The sequence below is a fragment of the Prunus avium genome, chromosome 2, assembly GCF_965620075.1.
Source record: "Prunus avium chromosome 2, drPruAviu1.hap1.1, whole genome shotgun sequence".
NCBI lineage: Eukaryota > Viridiplantae > Streptophyta > Magnoliopsida > Rosales > Rosaceae > Prunus > Prunus avium.
In genome coordinates this window covers 38,282,646-38,299,533 of record NC_142285.1, presented here as the reverse complement: position 1 = coordinate 38,299,533, position 16,888 = coordinate 38,282,646, and the positions used below count along the sequence as shown (strand labels likewise).

Below are 16,888 nucleotides of genomic sequence, written 5' to 3'. Positions count from 1 at the left end.
TTGTTGGGCAATTGTCCTTTTCTGTTGGACTACAAACACAACTGGTCCATTAACGTTATTAACTTTAAAACTTGAAATTGTCTAGAAAAACATGAAAATGAAAAATAAAAATAAAACAAGTAGGGAAAAGAAATAGAACCAAACTATGTTGCCAATCCCCGGCAACGGCGCCAAAAACTTGTTGCGTAAATACAGCTGCACCAAAATGGATTCAGTTGCATCCTCAACTTGTGATACTCGCAAGTGCACGAGCCGTTCGGTAGTATAGCGTATGTAAGTGCGAGGTCGATCCCACGAGGATTGGTGATTGAATGATTCAATTCATTTTCCCTACACAAAACAGAAATGAAAAAGAAAGGAAATAAATAAAACAAGGAAGAAAGAAATAACTAACTCAAGCAGATAAATTCCCAAGTTCAATTAGATTAACGGATTGATTCTAGCTAAAGTATGATTAAGCCATGGTGTTTGGTCATAATCTTGTGTTCCTAATTCCCTAATTTGATCATTTGTTGTCTAACCTAAAATTAAGCATTAGGAACCCATTAAGCATAGAAGAACAATTTAAACAACCAAGCATGTATCTAATCCCTGTTGTCGAATGTCCATACATACTCTTCCTATTCATAGTTCAATTCGAATTAAAGCATGGTGTCTACTCTTAATTCAAACCAAGATAGCTAACATGCAAGCCTAAATGGTGATCAATCATTCAAACTAGCATATTAACTTATAAGCATAATGAATAAGAACAAAAATCATAATTGAAACTTGGAAACTAATCAAACTTGAAACTAAAGAAAAGAATTTACATAACAATGAAAATTAAGTAGAACTTGGAAAAACTTAAGGAGAATTTCAGCACAAAGATCTCATTATAACAATTGAAAACTAGAAAGAGAAACTAAGAGAATTTGAGGGAGAGAAGGGAAGGGAGCTCTAGAGAAGTGTTTGAGAGCTCCCCCCCCTTGGGGTGTGTTTACAAGCTTGGGAAACCTCACTATATATAGGCCTAAGGAAGCTGAAAATCTGAATTAAGTATGGCTAATGCATACAACACTTGTTTTATAAAATCTGAAATGGTTGATGCACTTCACTAATGCATACAACACTTCCATTATAAAATCTGAAATGGTTGATGCACTTCACTAATAAATACAACACTTCCATTATAAAATCTGAAATGGTTGATGCACTTCACTAATAAATCCCACCAGCAGCCCTAGCTCATCTTCATGTCACCATGACCAAGCTTCCAACCAGAAATAATAGCTCATCCTGAGGTCAGCATGACCAGCAACTTCAAGGGCTTACGAATTGGGCTTCCCTTAAGCAAATTAAGACTTTAAGCACTCAAACTTGAAGTTCAGAATGTCTTCTTTCCAGCCATATATCATTTGGGCCAATCCAAGGTCGGAGGAGGAAGTTAAGGCCAAAACAAATTGCTAACTCATTTTGCGCGCTGATAAAATCCATCCTGAGCATGGCTCTGTGTTTGCTAGGTAACAGACTCCACAATTATCCAATGGGGCTGAATTTCGGATATGTTATAGTATACACCCATTGGAACAACTTTCATGAAGAATGTGGCCTTATCCGAGCTATGTAGGTTGCTGAAACAAAGCTTGCAATATGACCTACGAAACTGGGCTGGCAGGGGACTGTAGCCAAAATTGAGTTTGTCTTTAAGCTCTTCATCCATTCATCCAAATTAGGCCATAACATGCATGGATTGCATCATTTACTATCCAAAGCCCTCATTATTACCTAAAGCTCAATGAACTGAAAGATAAACACAAAAAGGATTAAAAGCACAAGTTTAACTCAAAAACATAACCAAATCATAAGCTAGAAGGGTACAAAATGATATACAATTATGAACCGATCAACGTACGAACGATCTTTTGATTGCTCAAAGTGTTTAAACTTGATAAAGTGATATTTTATATTTTACCTTTGTGATATGTATTAATTGTTTTGCACCTACATGGAACTCAATGTTGAATGTTTTAGAATGCATAAGGATAACTAAATTTTGAGGTGTATATTGTTAGCATTCATAAATTTATAGTTGACAATTTTTCAGTTTTGAACTACGCTAACATGTCGTCTGTTAAAGTGAAGTTATAATTCGAATTAACTAATGAAAAAAAAAAAAAATTAGGCGAGAAGGATGATTTTCTAAGGTTTCTGTAGACGCTGAGTTCGTGAAAATATGTTGAGAATTGAATTTTTGGTGAATTTATAAAGTTGAAACAGATCCACAGGAATTTTCCTGACAGTTTCTGCATTATGTATAAAGATTGCTGAATATGACTCACCTAAAGATCTTGAAATAACCTGAATTTTTGATATGTTAAGCATATACGTGTCCTCATGAATTCTGCAAAGTTTCGTGATTATTGGATGTATATTTTATTTGTGATAATTTTATTAGTGATCTGTGTTCAGGAAAAGTATGTGCTGACAGATTTTCTGAGTAACTTTGTAGATCAATTCTAGTCCTTCTAATTAGCTATAAATGACTCTATATTTTTTAAGTATGAAGATTAATGTCTCTAGTTTGTTTCCATGAAATTTGATGCTAATCCGACTTATAAATTAATTGTGGTAAATTCTCAAGTAATCACATGTCATTGATGGAAATTTCTTGACAGTTTGTGCATTTAGGCTTATACTGTGAAGTACATTAGGAGCACGCCTTGAAAGTTCTTTTACACCATTTTGTCACAGTTTTTCTAATCATAAGGTTATTGTTGCACTATATATTGAAGTAGCAAAGTTGTGAGTGTTTGCCCAAGTGGGAGAAGTGATGTAAAGTTTTGGGCTTCACACTCAAGACCTTATATCTTGTATTTTGATAAAGCTCATAAAGTTTTTGGAACATACTTGGAACTGTTTTCTGGTTGTTACACATTGAAGTTTTACATCTTAAGTGTTGGTTTTATGCATCTAAATATTTTCATTACCAATTTTTTGGATACCTGGCTGTTTCGTTTTTGGCTACTAAAGTTCTTACCTTGCTTACACTTTTTATTATGCATTGGTTAAAGAAAATTTAATTGATATTTAAAGTACAAAAAGTGAATAAAGTTAAATGCATTCATTACAGTTTGGTTATTTCTCAAACTAAGTCCAATATGCATGACATGTTATATGTTTTTCAAGAAATGTGTTAGTAAAGTGCTATTTTGAGAAATAAATTGAAGGAATTAAAGTTGAGGCCTAATCCTGAGGAAACAATTTCAATGAAAATAATATGATTTGTTCTATGCTCTTTTCTTGATACATTTTTGGTGCAAAATGTTTGATGAGTGGGAGCATTCAATGATCCTCTTTGTTGCATACATTTAGTTTTGACTGTTTATGATTAATCACTTAATGTTCCAGTTCTTCATTAAGGGTTTTAAGGCTAATACGAACAAAGATTGTTTGGATGTGTTAATTGTTATTGTTAATTCATATTTTCAGTTAACAGTGGTTAATCAATGACTTTTACCTTTCATTGAATTTATGATTACTAATAAGCATTAAGGTTTTTGTTTCAAGCTTTTAAGGTGGAAGGAAAATGAAAGGAAATTGCATTGGTTGATTGATTTTCTGTATGAGGTTAATCCCAAAAGTATTAATGGGAAATTTGATTCGATTTTGGTTATGCCATTCATTTTCTATATGCAAAATCAGTGGGAGCCGAGTTTTATTCCACTTAATTTCATTATTTTCTTGGAGACAGTTCAGTTATTTTGTTTACTACTATTTGGTTCAATTCTTTTAATAAATTATGTGACTTCAGTTTTATGTTTATTATTCTTCACAAATGAATCCAGTTACATGTCATAATGCAGTATAGGTAGCTACAGTCACTGCATAAGACATGAATTCATACCAGAGTCATTAAGGAGAGATCTTGGTAATCTCTTAAGGGAGGGCGTATGAATGAAAGTGACCTTTGTAAACACAAATTAAGTTTGGTCATAATCATTCAGCATTCTAATCTTGACGGAAGTCTCATGTGATCTTGAGAGCTCGTATGTGTAATTATAAAGACTTTGAAATACTGAAATGTTCAATAAGTCTTGATAGTTCCATGCTTGTTCTTTTGATTGACAGCGACTTGATTAGGAATTATAGTTTACATGAATTCCATAGGCCTTACAGTAATTGATATTGAGTTCTTGATGATCATTAGACCAAGTGGGAGAATGTTAGACGTTTAGATGTCTAACCCATTAAAGAATGATTCTAAAGACTTGATATCAATTAGGAGTTCAAGTGCAACTAAACTAGCAGCTCTATTTAAGTTAGTGTTTTAAGGCTAATATAAGAGCTAAAAGGATTCCTATTTAATTGTGGATTAGAAGTTATAAACCTAATGCAATAAGGACTTCTTAAGAGTTTCTTGATGGGCGAGACTCTTAGGTAGATGCATATAAATACAAGTGCCCCTGCTCAACCGATCACGCCAACCCACACAAAAGCATTCACCCCATCTAGAATGAGTGTATGAAGGGATCGGATTAAGGAGATGTGCTCTTGTATATTCTTGATGTGTGTTCTATCATGTGTAGTCATTATAGTTTACAGAAAGGCCCTCCATGAGAGAAGTAGCCATTAAGCTCGAGGAAAATTTGGTCCCCAGAAGAGGAAAATTAGTCAAGAAAAAAGAGTACGTACCACAACAGCTCCACACAATAATGTACAACCAATTACCCCACCTCCCTATCTTTTCCAACAAAAGTCACAACTAAGGCAGGGCTGCATGTACATAAATACACACACTAATAAGCACATATATACACACACACATGCCTTCATCAGATTTGTTTAATTGCAAACCAAACCTGTAGCCTTGGACAAGTAATCGTACCATCACTCTTCCTTGCCATTTCTTCAAGAACCTGGAACCAAGATCATCAAATACTAGCAATCAGACAACGAAAGTACTTATGTACATGAGCATGCATGTAGCCGCGGGTGGGAAAATAACATCTTATTACTACACACATGCCTTTATTATATGCACACCTCACAACAAAATAATCAATTGGTTGCACATACATCATAATACTAACCAATTCGATCACCAAGCTGAACACTTGCCAAGTCGTCGGCCTTAAGAACCAGAACTTCAACCTCACCGATGGCCCAAAAACTAAAAGGAGAGAGGGGAAATTCGGCAGGAACGTTAGCTTCTGTAGATCGCATCCAATGTTGTATAAGCTCATCTCCACTGTGATTTGGACGTTCTCCTTCTCTGCAGTAATGTTTCGAGCTCTCGTTTGTCACTGACACAACTCCGCTGACGATGAAGAACATCATTTCCATTTGTTTATCCTTCCGAATAATGTACTCATCTTTATACGTGTTTTTGGTAAGATGCTTGCATATTTCCTTCAACACTTCCTCATTCATAGTCTTAAGGATTTCCACCTAGGATATAATTGGAGACCATAATTATTTAAGGCAAAGGAGAAATTAGAATAATGATTAAAATATATAGGATATATATATAGGTCTGGTTCTCTTCATCCAGAGGAACTTACATTCTTTAGGATGGTCAACGATTCTTGAGGCTGATCAGAATCTGTAGGGGGGGCGGTTTCTGTGCTGAATTTCGACCTGAATTGATCAGAGACTATACTCTTCAAGTCGTCGGCTTTGAGAGCAAGGATTTCGACAGAACCACCAAGCACACCGCATAGCGCAGAACCAGGTGATAAAGGTAGTTTGGCAGGAAAGGGCTTGTGTGATACCCAAGTTGTAACCCAATGTACAAGTTCTTCTCCGTAGAAACTTCCTATTTCACAGGTTTTTTTAACGTTCACGTCTATAGCACTATCGCTTTCAATTGATACAACTCCTCGCATGACGAAGAACATCATTTTAAGTGGTTTTTTCTCTTGAAGAATATGGCGCTTGGCAACATTGAAGTTCATGGGCTTAAGGCACTTGGATATTGCTTTCAACACCTGTTCCTCCATTTGTTGAAAGATTTCCACCTAAAATTAGATAGATGTGACATTGTCAGTTAAGAAAAATATAAAGCATCTTCTAAGAGTTAGTACTGGCTAGCTAGGATGATATATAATGGTTTTAATTGGATGTGTCTTCTTCATTAAGTTCTAATTACTTTGCTTTATATATATATATAGTACTGCAGATGGAGCAACTTACTTTCTTTAGCCAAGTCAACCGGACATCTGAGGGAGAGGCAAAATTGTTGAAATGCGACATGAACTTAGAGACTACACTCTTCAAGCTCTTGGCCTTCAGTATGAGGACTTCAGCATCATCTGAGACTACTTTAACAGTGCAGGTCGACAAGGGTAATATGGTAGGAAAAGACTCATCCGGTACCCACTCAAGAAGTTCTTCTCCAATAAAATTTGCTTCGGGAGGGTTCTCATTTTTTGTTACCTCTCCCCTCGTAACGAAGAACATCATACTAACTGGTTGGTTCTCTCGAATAATATAGTCCTCGCGTTTATAGCTAACCGAAGAAAGATGATGATACATTGCTTTCAATACTTGTTTATCCATAGTTTCAAGTTTTGGCACCTAGGATTTGACACATTATTAATTTCTCAAACATAAAGAGAAAATTATATAAATCAAATAAGTAACATCATTGTATATACGTCTTCTAAATAGAGAGGAGCTTACTTTCTGAAGAATATTTACCACCACGCGCAACTCGTTGATAGACCGCCTGGAACTAAAGCCCAAGGTCGCCACGTTTGTGGCAGAGAGAACAAGGGCTTGAACATCATCAATGGCCTGAACAAACTCGTTTATGGGTTTTGCATCACTAGAGGAGGTCCACAATGGCGAAACTAGAAGTTCCTGCCCATAAAAATCTCCTGCGCCTAGGTATTCCGATCGAGAACCATCTGTCTTTTCAATGGTTACATGTCCATGCACAATGAAAAGCATCATTTGAAGTGTTTCATCCTTTTTTATAATGATTTGTCCAGGAGTATACTTCTCAGGATGAAGCTTCTCAGAGATTTCTACCAAAACTCCTTCGTCCATGTCTTTAAGTAGTGGCACCTGGGATTAGATTACATACATATTTGAGAAAAATAACCAACAATTAAAACTCTAATATATATCATTGAATACGAATAATGGTCGTGAAAAATTAAATATGATGCGTTTGGATGAACCTACCTTCCTCAGCCTACTCAACGGGCTGCAACTTTTGATTTCTTCGTGGGGAAGAATAGAGAGGATTTCCCTAACCACATCAAATTCCGAGTTTTCTACAAGCTCTCTGTGTATCTCTTCCATGATCTTCTGCTTTCTACCAAGGGGGATGCCATGGCCAGATAACCATGATTCTACTTTTCGGTCATTTTCTTTCATCTTCCGTTTAAGTTTATTCTCGCGTCTGTGCGACTCTAAACTTTGAGTGTCTATAAGCACATAGGTCTATTTCACAACAACAAGGTTCAGTTCATTAATTCTAATTTAGAATTATTATAGAAAATTATATATATCTATATCTATATATATAAAGTAAAAGGCACAAGTGTGTGATAAGGGACTAGTATATATATAATGCGAATGGATCCTGTAAGAGTTTCCCTCAATTGAAGCTTTCTGGCTCCCTAGAGAGAGAGAGATGGATACTCAAATGAGAGAAGAAAAAAAAATCAAATCAGGAGCTTTAAGCTTAAGGAGAACTTTTTATATACACCGCACCAACCTGCAAATTTCCAATGAGATATACAAACAGTATCAAGCCGATTATAGATATAAAAGCTACAAAGGCGATCTCCCATGTATAGAAACTCGGTTGGAGATTTGAAGCAAGAGAACTGCAAACATGAAATGGATCAGAATATATAAGATATACAAATCTCAACTGTTCAATGTAAGGAAATCTAAAACCATTTCTCTCTAGTTAAAAAACAGCATCAATGTATACGTTGGTTTCACATGTACAAACCTCAAATTTCGCAGGCCCCAACAAAAACTATTCAAAAACTTCAGGGGATAGTCTGTTGACCACAATGCACCTGACTGAAGGACATTTAGGTATATACCGAAATCAAAGAGAGTTGTATTTGGTGGATTTATCGGGCAAAAATCATTTAGAACAGTAATATTTATCAACGTTTGGTGATCATGACAATTAAATGTAGAACTGCCACATCCATTTCCATGTCGACACGCATGTTCCCAGCAACTTATCATTTGTTGAGCAGCAAAAAAGTACCAAAAAGCTCCAAGCACCTAAAGAAACCAACAAGCTTGTTAGATTGAACTTTTGAGAAAATTTTAAATGGCGCTAATAAGTTTTCATAAAAAGAAAATTCAAATTTCTTAAAAAAAAATTGATGCTGACAATTTTTGTCTCACAAGATTGGTTCTCACACAAGTTATTAGAACTGTTATTGTGTTTGCAAGTATAATTCGATACGAAGTATGCACCTCTTATTTTTGTTGTTGTCGCGGTGGTCTCTCAAATAAAAATGTAAAAATAAACGGTTTGGATGGTGAAGTCAAATTCGAAGTGGACCTTATTATAAGGTGTCCCTCAAATAAAGTGATATCATAAAAATGCTAGTTCAACATTACTTAAGGATATTGTTTGCATCCTTCCCTACATGAGACATTACTTTCTCCATCAAATCATAGTTTCACACATATGCAAAATAATTCATCAAAAACACAAAAAAGTGTTTCTTTTGCATACATATTCGATTGTGATTGACAGGAAAGTAGGAGTTCCTACTTACATAGAAATGATACAAATATGATCTTTTATTCAAAGAAAATGAACTTATTAAAATTAAATAAATTATGATTAAAGTGAAACTCACATGACTAGCCAGAATGTATAGGAAAAGATTGAGTAAACCTTTAAGCCATAATGGGATATGTCCTTTGAAAGGTTTTTTAGCTTTCTTGCATGATAGGTAGATGCGAAGAACTCGTGGTACATATTGCCCCATAACAAGAAAGTTCATAATACGCTTCCCGAAAGATCCTGAGACCCTCATATTCGGAAAGAAAATGAGAATTGCCACCTGGACACATCACAATGTTAATATTGACTATTAACAACATATCGTGAGACAAAATATTAAATTAGGATAATGCTAGAAATACTAAATTTGTATATCAAGTGACATGGCATTTGGATCCCAAGTCATATCATGGCAATGCCATATCATCGCTTAATGATATGGTTTTATTAATTAGTTTAAAAGTCATAATGATTTTTTAGGGGAAAAGTTGATATAGATTCAAATTTCCATTGAGGAGTTGGGTTTAATCCTCAGATTTAGTGACTTTGATCAAAGTCTTTTGACTTTTGTGCCACATAGGATTACATTCCTTGTTAAATATTTTCTGATGTAATCTTCTTCTTTTTTTAAATCTTTTTTTTTTTCCAATGTTGACCCTTATGACTTGAATCGGGTAATAGTCATTAATGTCATAATAATTAGTCATTTTTTTAGGTACATATGCAATTTTATTTGTCTATTTTTGTATCTGACTTATAGGTAGTCTTCTAATTTTTGTTCTTAACTTATAGGTAACACGATTTGTCACTAAGTTTTTTACGTGCCAATAATAACACTATTTACCTGGATGTCAAGTACATAATGTCATGTGGGTGCTTGTCTAATCGATTAGTATAATATGTGGGTCTTTACTTTTCATTGATTAAATTTTATTTTATCCATTTATTAGGAATATTATCAAGGAAATATTTCAAAATTTAAAATATGAAATTCAATTACAAGGAAATAATGCATTAAATTTATATTTTCAATGTATTTCCTTATTTAAATTATGAAATTCTTCAACAGTACCTACGTAGTGATGGGATGTTGTTTTAAGAGTTTTGTGGTTAGGGTTTAGGTTGATTTGTTTCATATAAGTTGTTTGACTCTTCTATTTAGCATGGATGGTACTCTTTCCTACCCCGGGATTTTGTTTCTCTGGGAAGATTTTAACGAGGCCACCATTAACATGCTAGTTCTTACCATGTTATCTTCCTTTCGGGTTAATGAAATACCATCTTTTCTATATAAAAAAAAAATGTATTTCCTTATTTAAGTTAAAGGGTAAAATCAACACACACAAAAAAGTAATAAATGTCAAAGGACCTACATCTAAAACTAAAAACGTGTGGACTAAACCCAATGACAGCTAATCGTTTTAGACCCACATCTAAGAAGCCCCAAAGAAATTCCTAAATGACAAGAACCTAGAGCACTACATTACCCTTTTCTTCACCACAATGTTTGCCTTCGTCAACCAAATCAATCTTCCAATACTTTTCTTAGTTTTACAAAATCACTCAAACATGAATGGGCAAAACATATAGATTTACGGGTTAAAATCAATTTAGTATCTTGAACTTTCACCCTTAAGGCATGTTTGTCCTTACACTCGTAATTTTAATATTTATGTACCCTAATCTTATTAATATTTTGCAATCAGGTTCCAACATTAACTTTACCGTCAAAATTTGTGTAAATTGCCTACATGTCAAGGGTAGGTTCCACCTATTTGCATCATTTGATGCAAGTTAAAGGGTATTTTCGAGCAGTTAATGTCTTCTCACCCAAACCTAGTTGACACAAAAAATCCCACCCAAACCCATTTGACATCAATTGTCCGAAATACCCCTCAATTAGCATTGAAAGAAGTGAATACGTGAGACATAAGCCTGCCACGTGGGCAATTAAAGGAAATTTCACTAGTGAAGTTAATGCTTGAACCAGATTGCAAAAAATTAAGGCTTATTATCACAAAAGGTCCCTAAGGTTTAGGAAACTATCAGATTGCATCCTTAATGTTTTTTTGTGTCATTGGTGGTCCTCAAGGTTAGTATGTGTAATTACAAATGGTCCCTGCCGTTAGGTTCCGTCAAAAACTCCGTTAGTTTGCTAATGTGGCATATATATATATCACAAAACATCCCTGAGGTTTACACATCTATCACAAATGGTCCTTGCAAATTTTTTTAATTTTTTTCATTTAAAATTCATAAAATTTTGGTTTTCTTTTTTAAATCTTATGAATTTTAAATTATTTTAAAATATACATTGTATTTTAAATACACATGACACTATATTATTTTAGATGTGGGCTCCACATATATGTCACATCAACAAACTAATGGAGTTTTTAAAAATTAATTTAAAATTCATAAAATTTAAAAATGAAAAAAATCAAGGGTTTAGGGTTTATAAATGGTCCTCAAGGTTAAAATCCTTATATAAATGGTTTTTTCATTTTTAAATTTTATGAATTTTAGATTATTTTTTTAAAAAAACTTCATTAGTTTGTTGGTGTGGCATATATGTGGAGCCCTCATCTTCAAAAATATAGTATCATATGTATTTAAAATACAATATATATTTTTAAATATTATAAAAAACAAAAACAAAATTTTATGAATTTTAAATTAAAAAATTAAAAAAATTTGCAGGGACCATTTGTGATAGATGTGTTAACCTCAGGGATGTTTTGTGATATGTATATATGCCACGTCAGCAAACTAACGGAGTTTTTGACGGAACCTAACGGCAAGGACCATTTGTGATCATACATACTAACCTTGAGGACCATAAGTGACACAAAAAAACATTAAGGATGCAATCTGATAGTTTCGTAAACCTTAGGGACCTTTTGTGATAATAAGCCAAAAATTAATAAAATTAAGATAAATAATTGTTAAAATTGATAGTGCATCAACAAACATGCCTTAAGGTGAAAGTCTAACGTTCTAATTGAAATGAACCCTAGATTTATTTGGTTGAAATCAAAATAGCAAAGACCACGCCCAGTCTTTATGATACATGTATTCTTCTTTGATTCAATCAAACATAGTCATAAGAACATCTACAATCATGCTCCCTATTTTTTAGTTAAAATTTAGCTAATAACACACAAAAGCTATTTTAAGAACTCTCTATAAAATTTGAACTTCAATCATACTTCCTAGTTTAGAGAGTCATATTCGACCTTCGACCGAAAAAAAAAAAGGGTTTAGAGATCATAAGTACTATAATTATTTTTTTAATTCAATATAATTGATTCATCTCTATACAAAATTAAAAATTTTAAAAAAGTTTGCATTAACTTTAGGAGCTCCTAGAGGTCTCCCTATTTTAGGAGGTGGATATGGAGCATAGTTAGAGTTGTATTTTTCCAATTCCTCCCTAAAATTTGTCTAAAGAGATTATATAAGGAGCCCATTATAGATGCTCTAATGTTATCTAATTTGGTTGAAATGGTTACAAACACCGAAGTGTTGATCACTTTGTTTTTGTATCATTATGAATAATCTATAAAGTCTTTGATCAGTGCGTGTGTAGTGATGCAATGCAATGGTGATTTGGTCATGTGGGTTTGCGAAATTATTATCTTTAGTCTTTTATGTTTTTTTTCTGATATTATTGGTTCTTTATGTTACACATCACACATCAATTTGGTCTTGTAATTAGCTTCCATCAAAATTCTGTTAAATTGATAATGTCGTTGACCTAAATAAAAATATATCTTTTAATATAGTATCACATTTAAAATCTAGAACAAATAGTTTTTTTTTTGAAGTTGCAGGTCCCTGTGTAACTTCCCATCCTTCAGCTCTCTCTCTCTCTCTCTCCACCAAAATCCATCTTAATAAATAAAAACCCCACATACCCCCCTCATCCTCTCCTGAAGTATTTTGTAATCGAACAAACCACTCCCATACGGTACCCCAAGATCTCTCTTAAGGCCCCATTCCCCACTCATCCTCTCTCTCTCTCAGCCAAATCAAAATTCACTATCAATGGCGTAAAGAAACAACCAAACCAAAGCTTGCGTGCCCGAAACCATTGAAACAATCGCAACCCAAAGATATTTAAATACAAAAATTGAAACCCATCGAAAAACTTTTATTTCCTTGAAAATTGTGACACTGCTAGAAGCAGTCCACAGAGTAAAAAAAGAGAGAGAGAGAGGGTGGGGTTGGGCGTAGGTTGCGACTCGCGAGTGGAGATGGGGGCGATCGGGTTGTGGGCAAGAAAAAACAGAGGGAGAGGGAGAGCACAAGGGGAGAGAGAACAAAGGGAGTGAGCGAGAGAGGGTAGCGGGGGAGATAGAGGCGGCAGAGGGGAAGAGAGACGAAGCAGAGCTGCAACTTTTTTATATAAATTTTTTTTTTAGTAGTTTTTTAGATTTTAAATGTGAAACTATTTTTTTTATAAAAAAAATTATTTAGATTCACTTAGTATTATCTCATTGGATATGTGGTTACCATATACATGCCACATCATCAATTTAACAGAATTTTTGACGGGACGGAACATAATGACAGGGATCAAATTAATGTGTAACATAAAAAACCAATAATTTCAGAAAAAAAACATAAAAATCAAAAGTGATAATTTCGCAAACCTCAATAATCATTTGTGACGGAAACCCTTCTTTTATTGAATTTTGTGGTTGCTCTTGCTCTTTTGGTGAATTATAAAAAAAATATTTTTGACTTGAACACTAATTAATACCATTTCATTAAAGTTTTCTTAAACTTGATGATGTGGCATGTACAGATCATTTTGGGATCCAAATTTTTTGTTGTCCCTGCCATTATTAATTGAATTAATATTAAGATGTTGTCCAGTCCGAATTTCAAACACGTCATTAGAGTCATAGTCTAGTGATTGTTTTCAGCCGCTATATCTCTTATGCTTTTATAGTGAAATTAATATATATATATATATATAGCATTGCATTGCATGCAAACAAAAACAGTGGGATTTATGACCAAAACAAAAACAAAAACAGTGAGATTGGAAAAGCAATTAACTACTCGATCTAGAGTCTAGATATCAAAGGACTTTTGTTCATACCTGTGGAAGAGGAAGAATAGCTAAAATGTCAACTATGATGGACGACTCCAGTATCTCCTGTGTTATACTTGGTATTAGATATTCCTGCTCATGAACTTCAGTTACTTCAGGTAATAACTCACGAAAGCATTCGATGAGTGATGTTATTAACTTGGAGGAGCAACTTTTGGGGAGAATTCGATTGATCGAAGGCGAACAATTTTCAAATCTACAAACTTGCAAAATAATTCTGCCTACATAAAATAGATCAGTGAACAATCGCAAGACGAGAGCGATAATCTTTATGGTGTTGTCCAACCTCAGACACTTCAAATCGTGGTTGAGGAGAGGAATGTAGAGGAACAAAGGATCCAGGAAAACGCCAAGCACACATGATGTTATAAATATTTTAGTCAACCGTGCTGCAAGATTTGATTTTTTCGCATCTTCATCTATCGTGGCAGAATTTTCAGTTATCTGGTTTGAATTTGGGTAATCTGTTCTGCTGCCAAGACACAAAGAACATAAAATTACGCACATAGGATAGAATTAAAGATTTGGCTGTGGTTATACTATTATTAATATTATTGCAACGCAATGACTTTAGCATGTCATCAAACCAACAAAAGGTTAAACTGTTCTGAAGGAAAAAAGTTGAATTTGGTGCAGGCATGTGAAACTTGTACGTATATAGAGAAACTAACCTTGCAACTCTCTCTTTCAAGTAGTCTGGAACTGAAGTTGCTCCAGCTTTCTCTAAATCACCGGGAGCGGGAGCCATACAAAACTAAAACCTTTTTTATTTTTTTGCCTTTTTTCCTTTTTGCATAAACTGAATCTGATCTTGCTAGTGGAATTTGCAAATGATGGAGTAAACCCCTTTTAAATCTCAAATTTTCTACAACTGAAGTCAAGTTATGAGAATGGTAGATGCTCTTTGGTTTGTGTGGACTAATTTCTGCCACGTTTTGAATCTTCTTGAATGCACCTGGGCTCCATGAGCATGAAAAGGAGAGCTTTTTTTATTTTTTATATAAAAAAATAATTATTTAAATTTAAAGGCAGAAAGTGAGTAAGCACTTGTCCAATTGTCCTGAATGTATTATTTGTCGTGGAATTAATGCAGGTACAAAACAAGGGAAAATGAATTTCCCTGGATAAAGTTTTCATGGTTGGGGGAGCAAGTAATGAGTAATGATATGTCTTTTTCTTTCTTTTATGAACCGTTTATTTTTCAAGTATCTAATTATAGATTATTTTTGTTAAAAACTGAAGAAATTAAAATTATTAACATATTTAATTGCGAACAGATGAATATGGTGATTAAAAAAATACTAAAATAACAACCATTTGATTGAGTGTTCATTTGATTTTCGAATTTAAGTGATTTTTTTATTATGATGATGTTTGAATGAATACCTAAAAAATTGACGATTCTGATCATGGAAAAATAATATGAGTTTATCACACAAGAATATCCCTCAAATAACCGTATTTGAAAGAATCTCTCAATTAAAACTCTAACATATTATATATATATACACACTAACGCAAAACAATGAGATTGGGAAAAATAATTAACACTAGAGTTTAGATCAACAATAATTGCTATATAAAATAAGATCTGTGTGAGAGACTTAGTGTTGACATTTGGTCAACCTTGTCCTCAATTTCTTCTTTTGTTGAAGTCCCCAAGTCTTTTTCTTAGTCACCTACTACTCTTCCTCCAAGTGCAGTGAAGCGACTGACTGTGAACAATAATTGTGGCCAAAGTGAACGAAAAATCAAAGATTCCGAACGTTCTTTTCCTACAGTCCTCTGAAAATAATAATAATAATAATAATTAACCTCACGTGTAACATGCAAAATTATCTATATTATTTAACCATTGAGCCCAACCTAACTGAGGAGGAAGGACAAACACTTGTAAAGTGTTCAGTGGTTTTGTGTTTTTCCTTCAGTGGTTTACACAACGACAAAGACATAGACGTTTTAAAATCATACCAGTATCAAAATCACCACAAATGAAGATGAAGATGAAGATGAAGATGGCGACTCGCAATTTTAAAAAACAATTTTACCACATTATTTGGGAAGTTGGTGCAAATCATCAGCATCATAACAGTATCTGAATCACGTCAAGACAAAGTCATATTAGATAATTCAATATATACATCACTTTCCAGGAGATTCAATATATTTAGTTTGATAGCTTTGTGCAATTATCCTTCCGATTAGGATCCTGTTTAAATTTGAAAATTAAAGCGATGAGTGCTCAGCAGAGTATGAACTTTGGAGCACAAATAGCCCATAACTATTGATTTAGAAGGGTAAATTTGCATCAATACCATATGGACTTGTATTGTGTCTTAATAATTTATTTCTTTTGGTAAATTATTACTTAAACTTTACTTTTAAAGGGGGTGCGTGAGACTCGTAAAGACTGACTTGTACTCAACTCCAATGAACTCGTATTGTGTTTTAATCTCAAATTTTTTTATGAACTTTTATAGAATTAATCTTTGTTTACATTTGTAAAAATTTAATTTTATGAACATTTTCACTTAAAAAGTTATAAATTATAAAAACATAATTGTATTTGATTATAAAACACAGAGGCACGAATTATGAACAATGGGTGGGTATATAGACCTAGGAATGATTTTCGGGGTTGAATACGATATAATTTAACTAATATCAACCTTTTGGCCTTGGATATTCTTTTTACCGTTAAATTTCATTAGATTCAATCAAGGTCGTCTGATTGGAAATAGACACTAAGTTTTTTTTATTAAAATAAAATGAAAATTTTGAATTTGCAACAGTCCAATAACCACGACCGTTCGCTGATGACAGAGACAATTCAAGTGTGCGACAATTGTATAGTGGCGGGCCCCGCATTGCATCAAAGAAAACAAAAGAGGGGCCAGCCATCACGTGGTCTAGTGGGCTTCACCAGTGTGCTCCATCAAATTTGGGCCCCTTGTATACAAGTGTTGGGAGTAATTTTGAGAGTAACCCGCTGAAAAGATTCTTATACAACC

At 33.8% G+C, this 16,888-nt stretch overlaps 1 protein-coding gene across 9 annotated transcripts; it reads right to left on the bottom strand.

The window, feature by feature from the left end:
- Positions 1-1,366: 1,366 nt before the first annotated feature.
- LOC110761081 (putative cyclic nucleotide-gated ion channel 6) lies at positions 1,367-14,759 on the bottom strand. 9 transcript variants are annotated; one of them, XR_015833632.1, is made up of 13 exons: positions 14,549-14,758; positions 13,866-14,349; positions 8,829-9,035; positions 7,952-8,238; positions 7,709-7,820; positions 7,171-7,431; positions 6,664-7,050; positions 6,175-6,558; positions 5,544-5,999; positions 5,073-5,430; positions 4,842-4,898; positions 4,675-4,755; positions 1,367-1,782 (listed from the first exon to the last, which is right to left on the bottom strand). XR_015833632.1 is itself a non-coding variant. In XM_021963463.2 (12 exons), exons 1-11 carry the CDS (start codon positions 14,623-14,625, stop codon positions 4,891-4,893), a joined length of 3,021 nt encoding a protein of 1,006 aa, XP_021819155.2. In that variant the 5' UTR covers positions 14,626-14,758; the 3' UTR covers positions 4,518-4,755; positions 4,842-4,890. The 9 variants fall into 9 exon arrangements, 6 of the variants coding, with proteins under 6 accessions (XP_021819155.2, XP_021819157.2, XP_021819153.2 ...); XR_015833631.1 differs by having other exon boundaries at positions 1,369-1,782; positions 4,675-4,898; XR_002527337.2 differs by lacking the exon at positions 1,367-1,782 and having other exon boundaries at positions 4,518-4,755; positions 5,059-5,430; positions 14,549-14,759.
- Positions 14,760-16,888: the final 2,129 nt, after the last annotated feature.

What these genes read in the sequence shown, in the direction of transcription:
- LOC110761081 (XM_021963461.2), bottom strand. Translation starts at nt 14,625, where the DNA reads ATGGCTCCCGCTCCCGGTGATTTAGAGAAAGCTGGAGCAACTTCAGTT. An exon ending in GGTTGACTTGGCTAAAGAAA is followed by an intron (nt 6,000 to 6,174) that starts GTAAGTTGCTCC and finishes ATCTAATTTTAG; the next exon opens with GTGGAAATCTTTCAACAAAT. An exon ending in CGTTGACCATCCTAAAGAAT is followed by an intron (nt 5,431 to 5,543) that starts GTAAGTTCCTCT and finishes ATTATATCCTAG; the next exon opens with GTGGAAATCCTTAAGACTAT.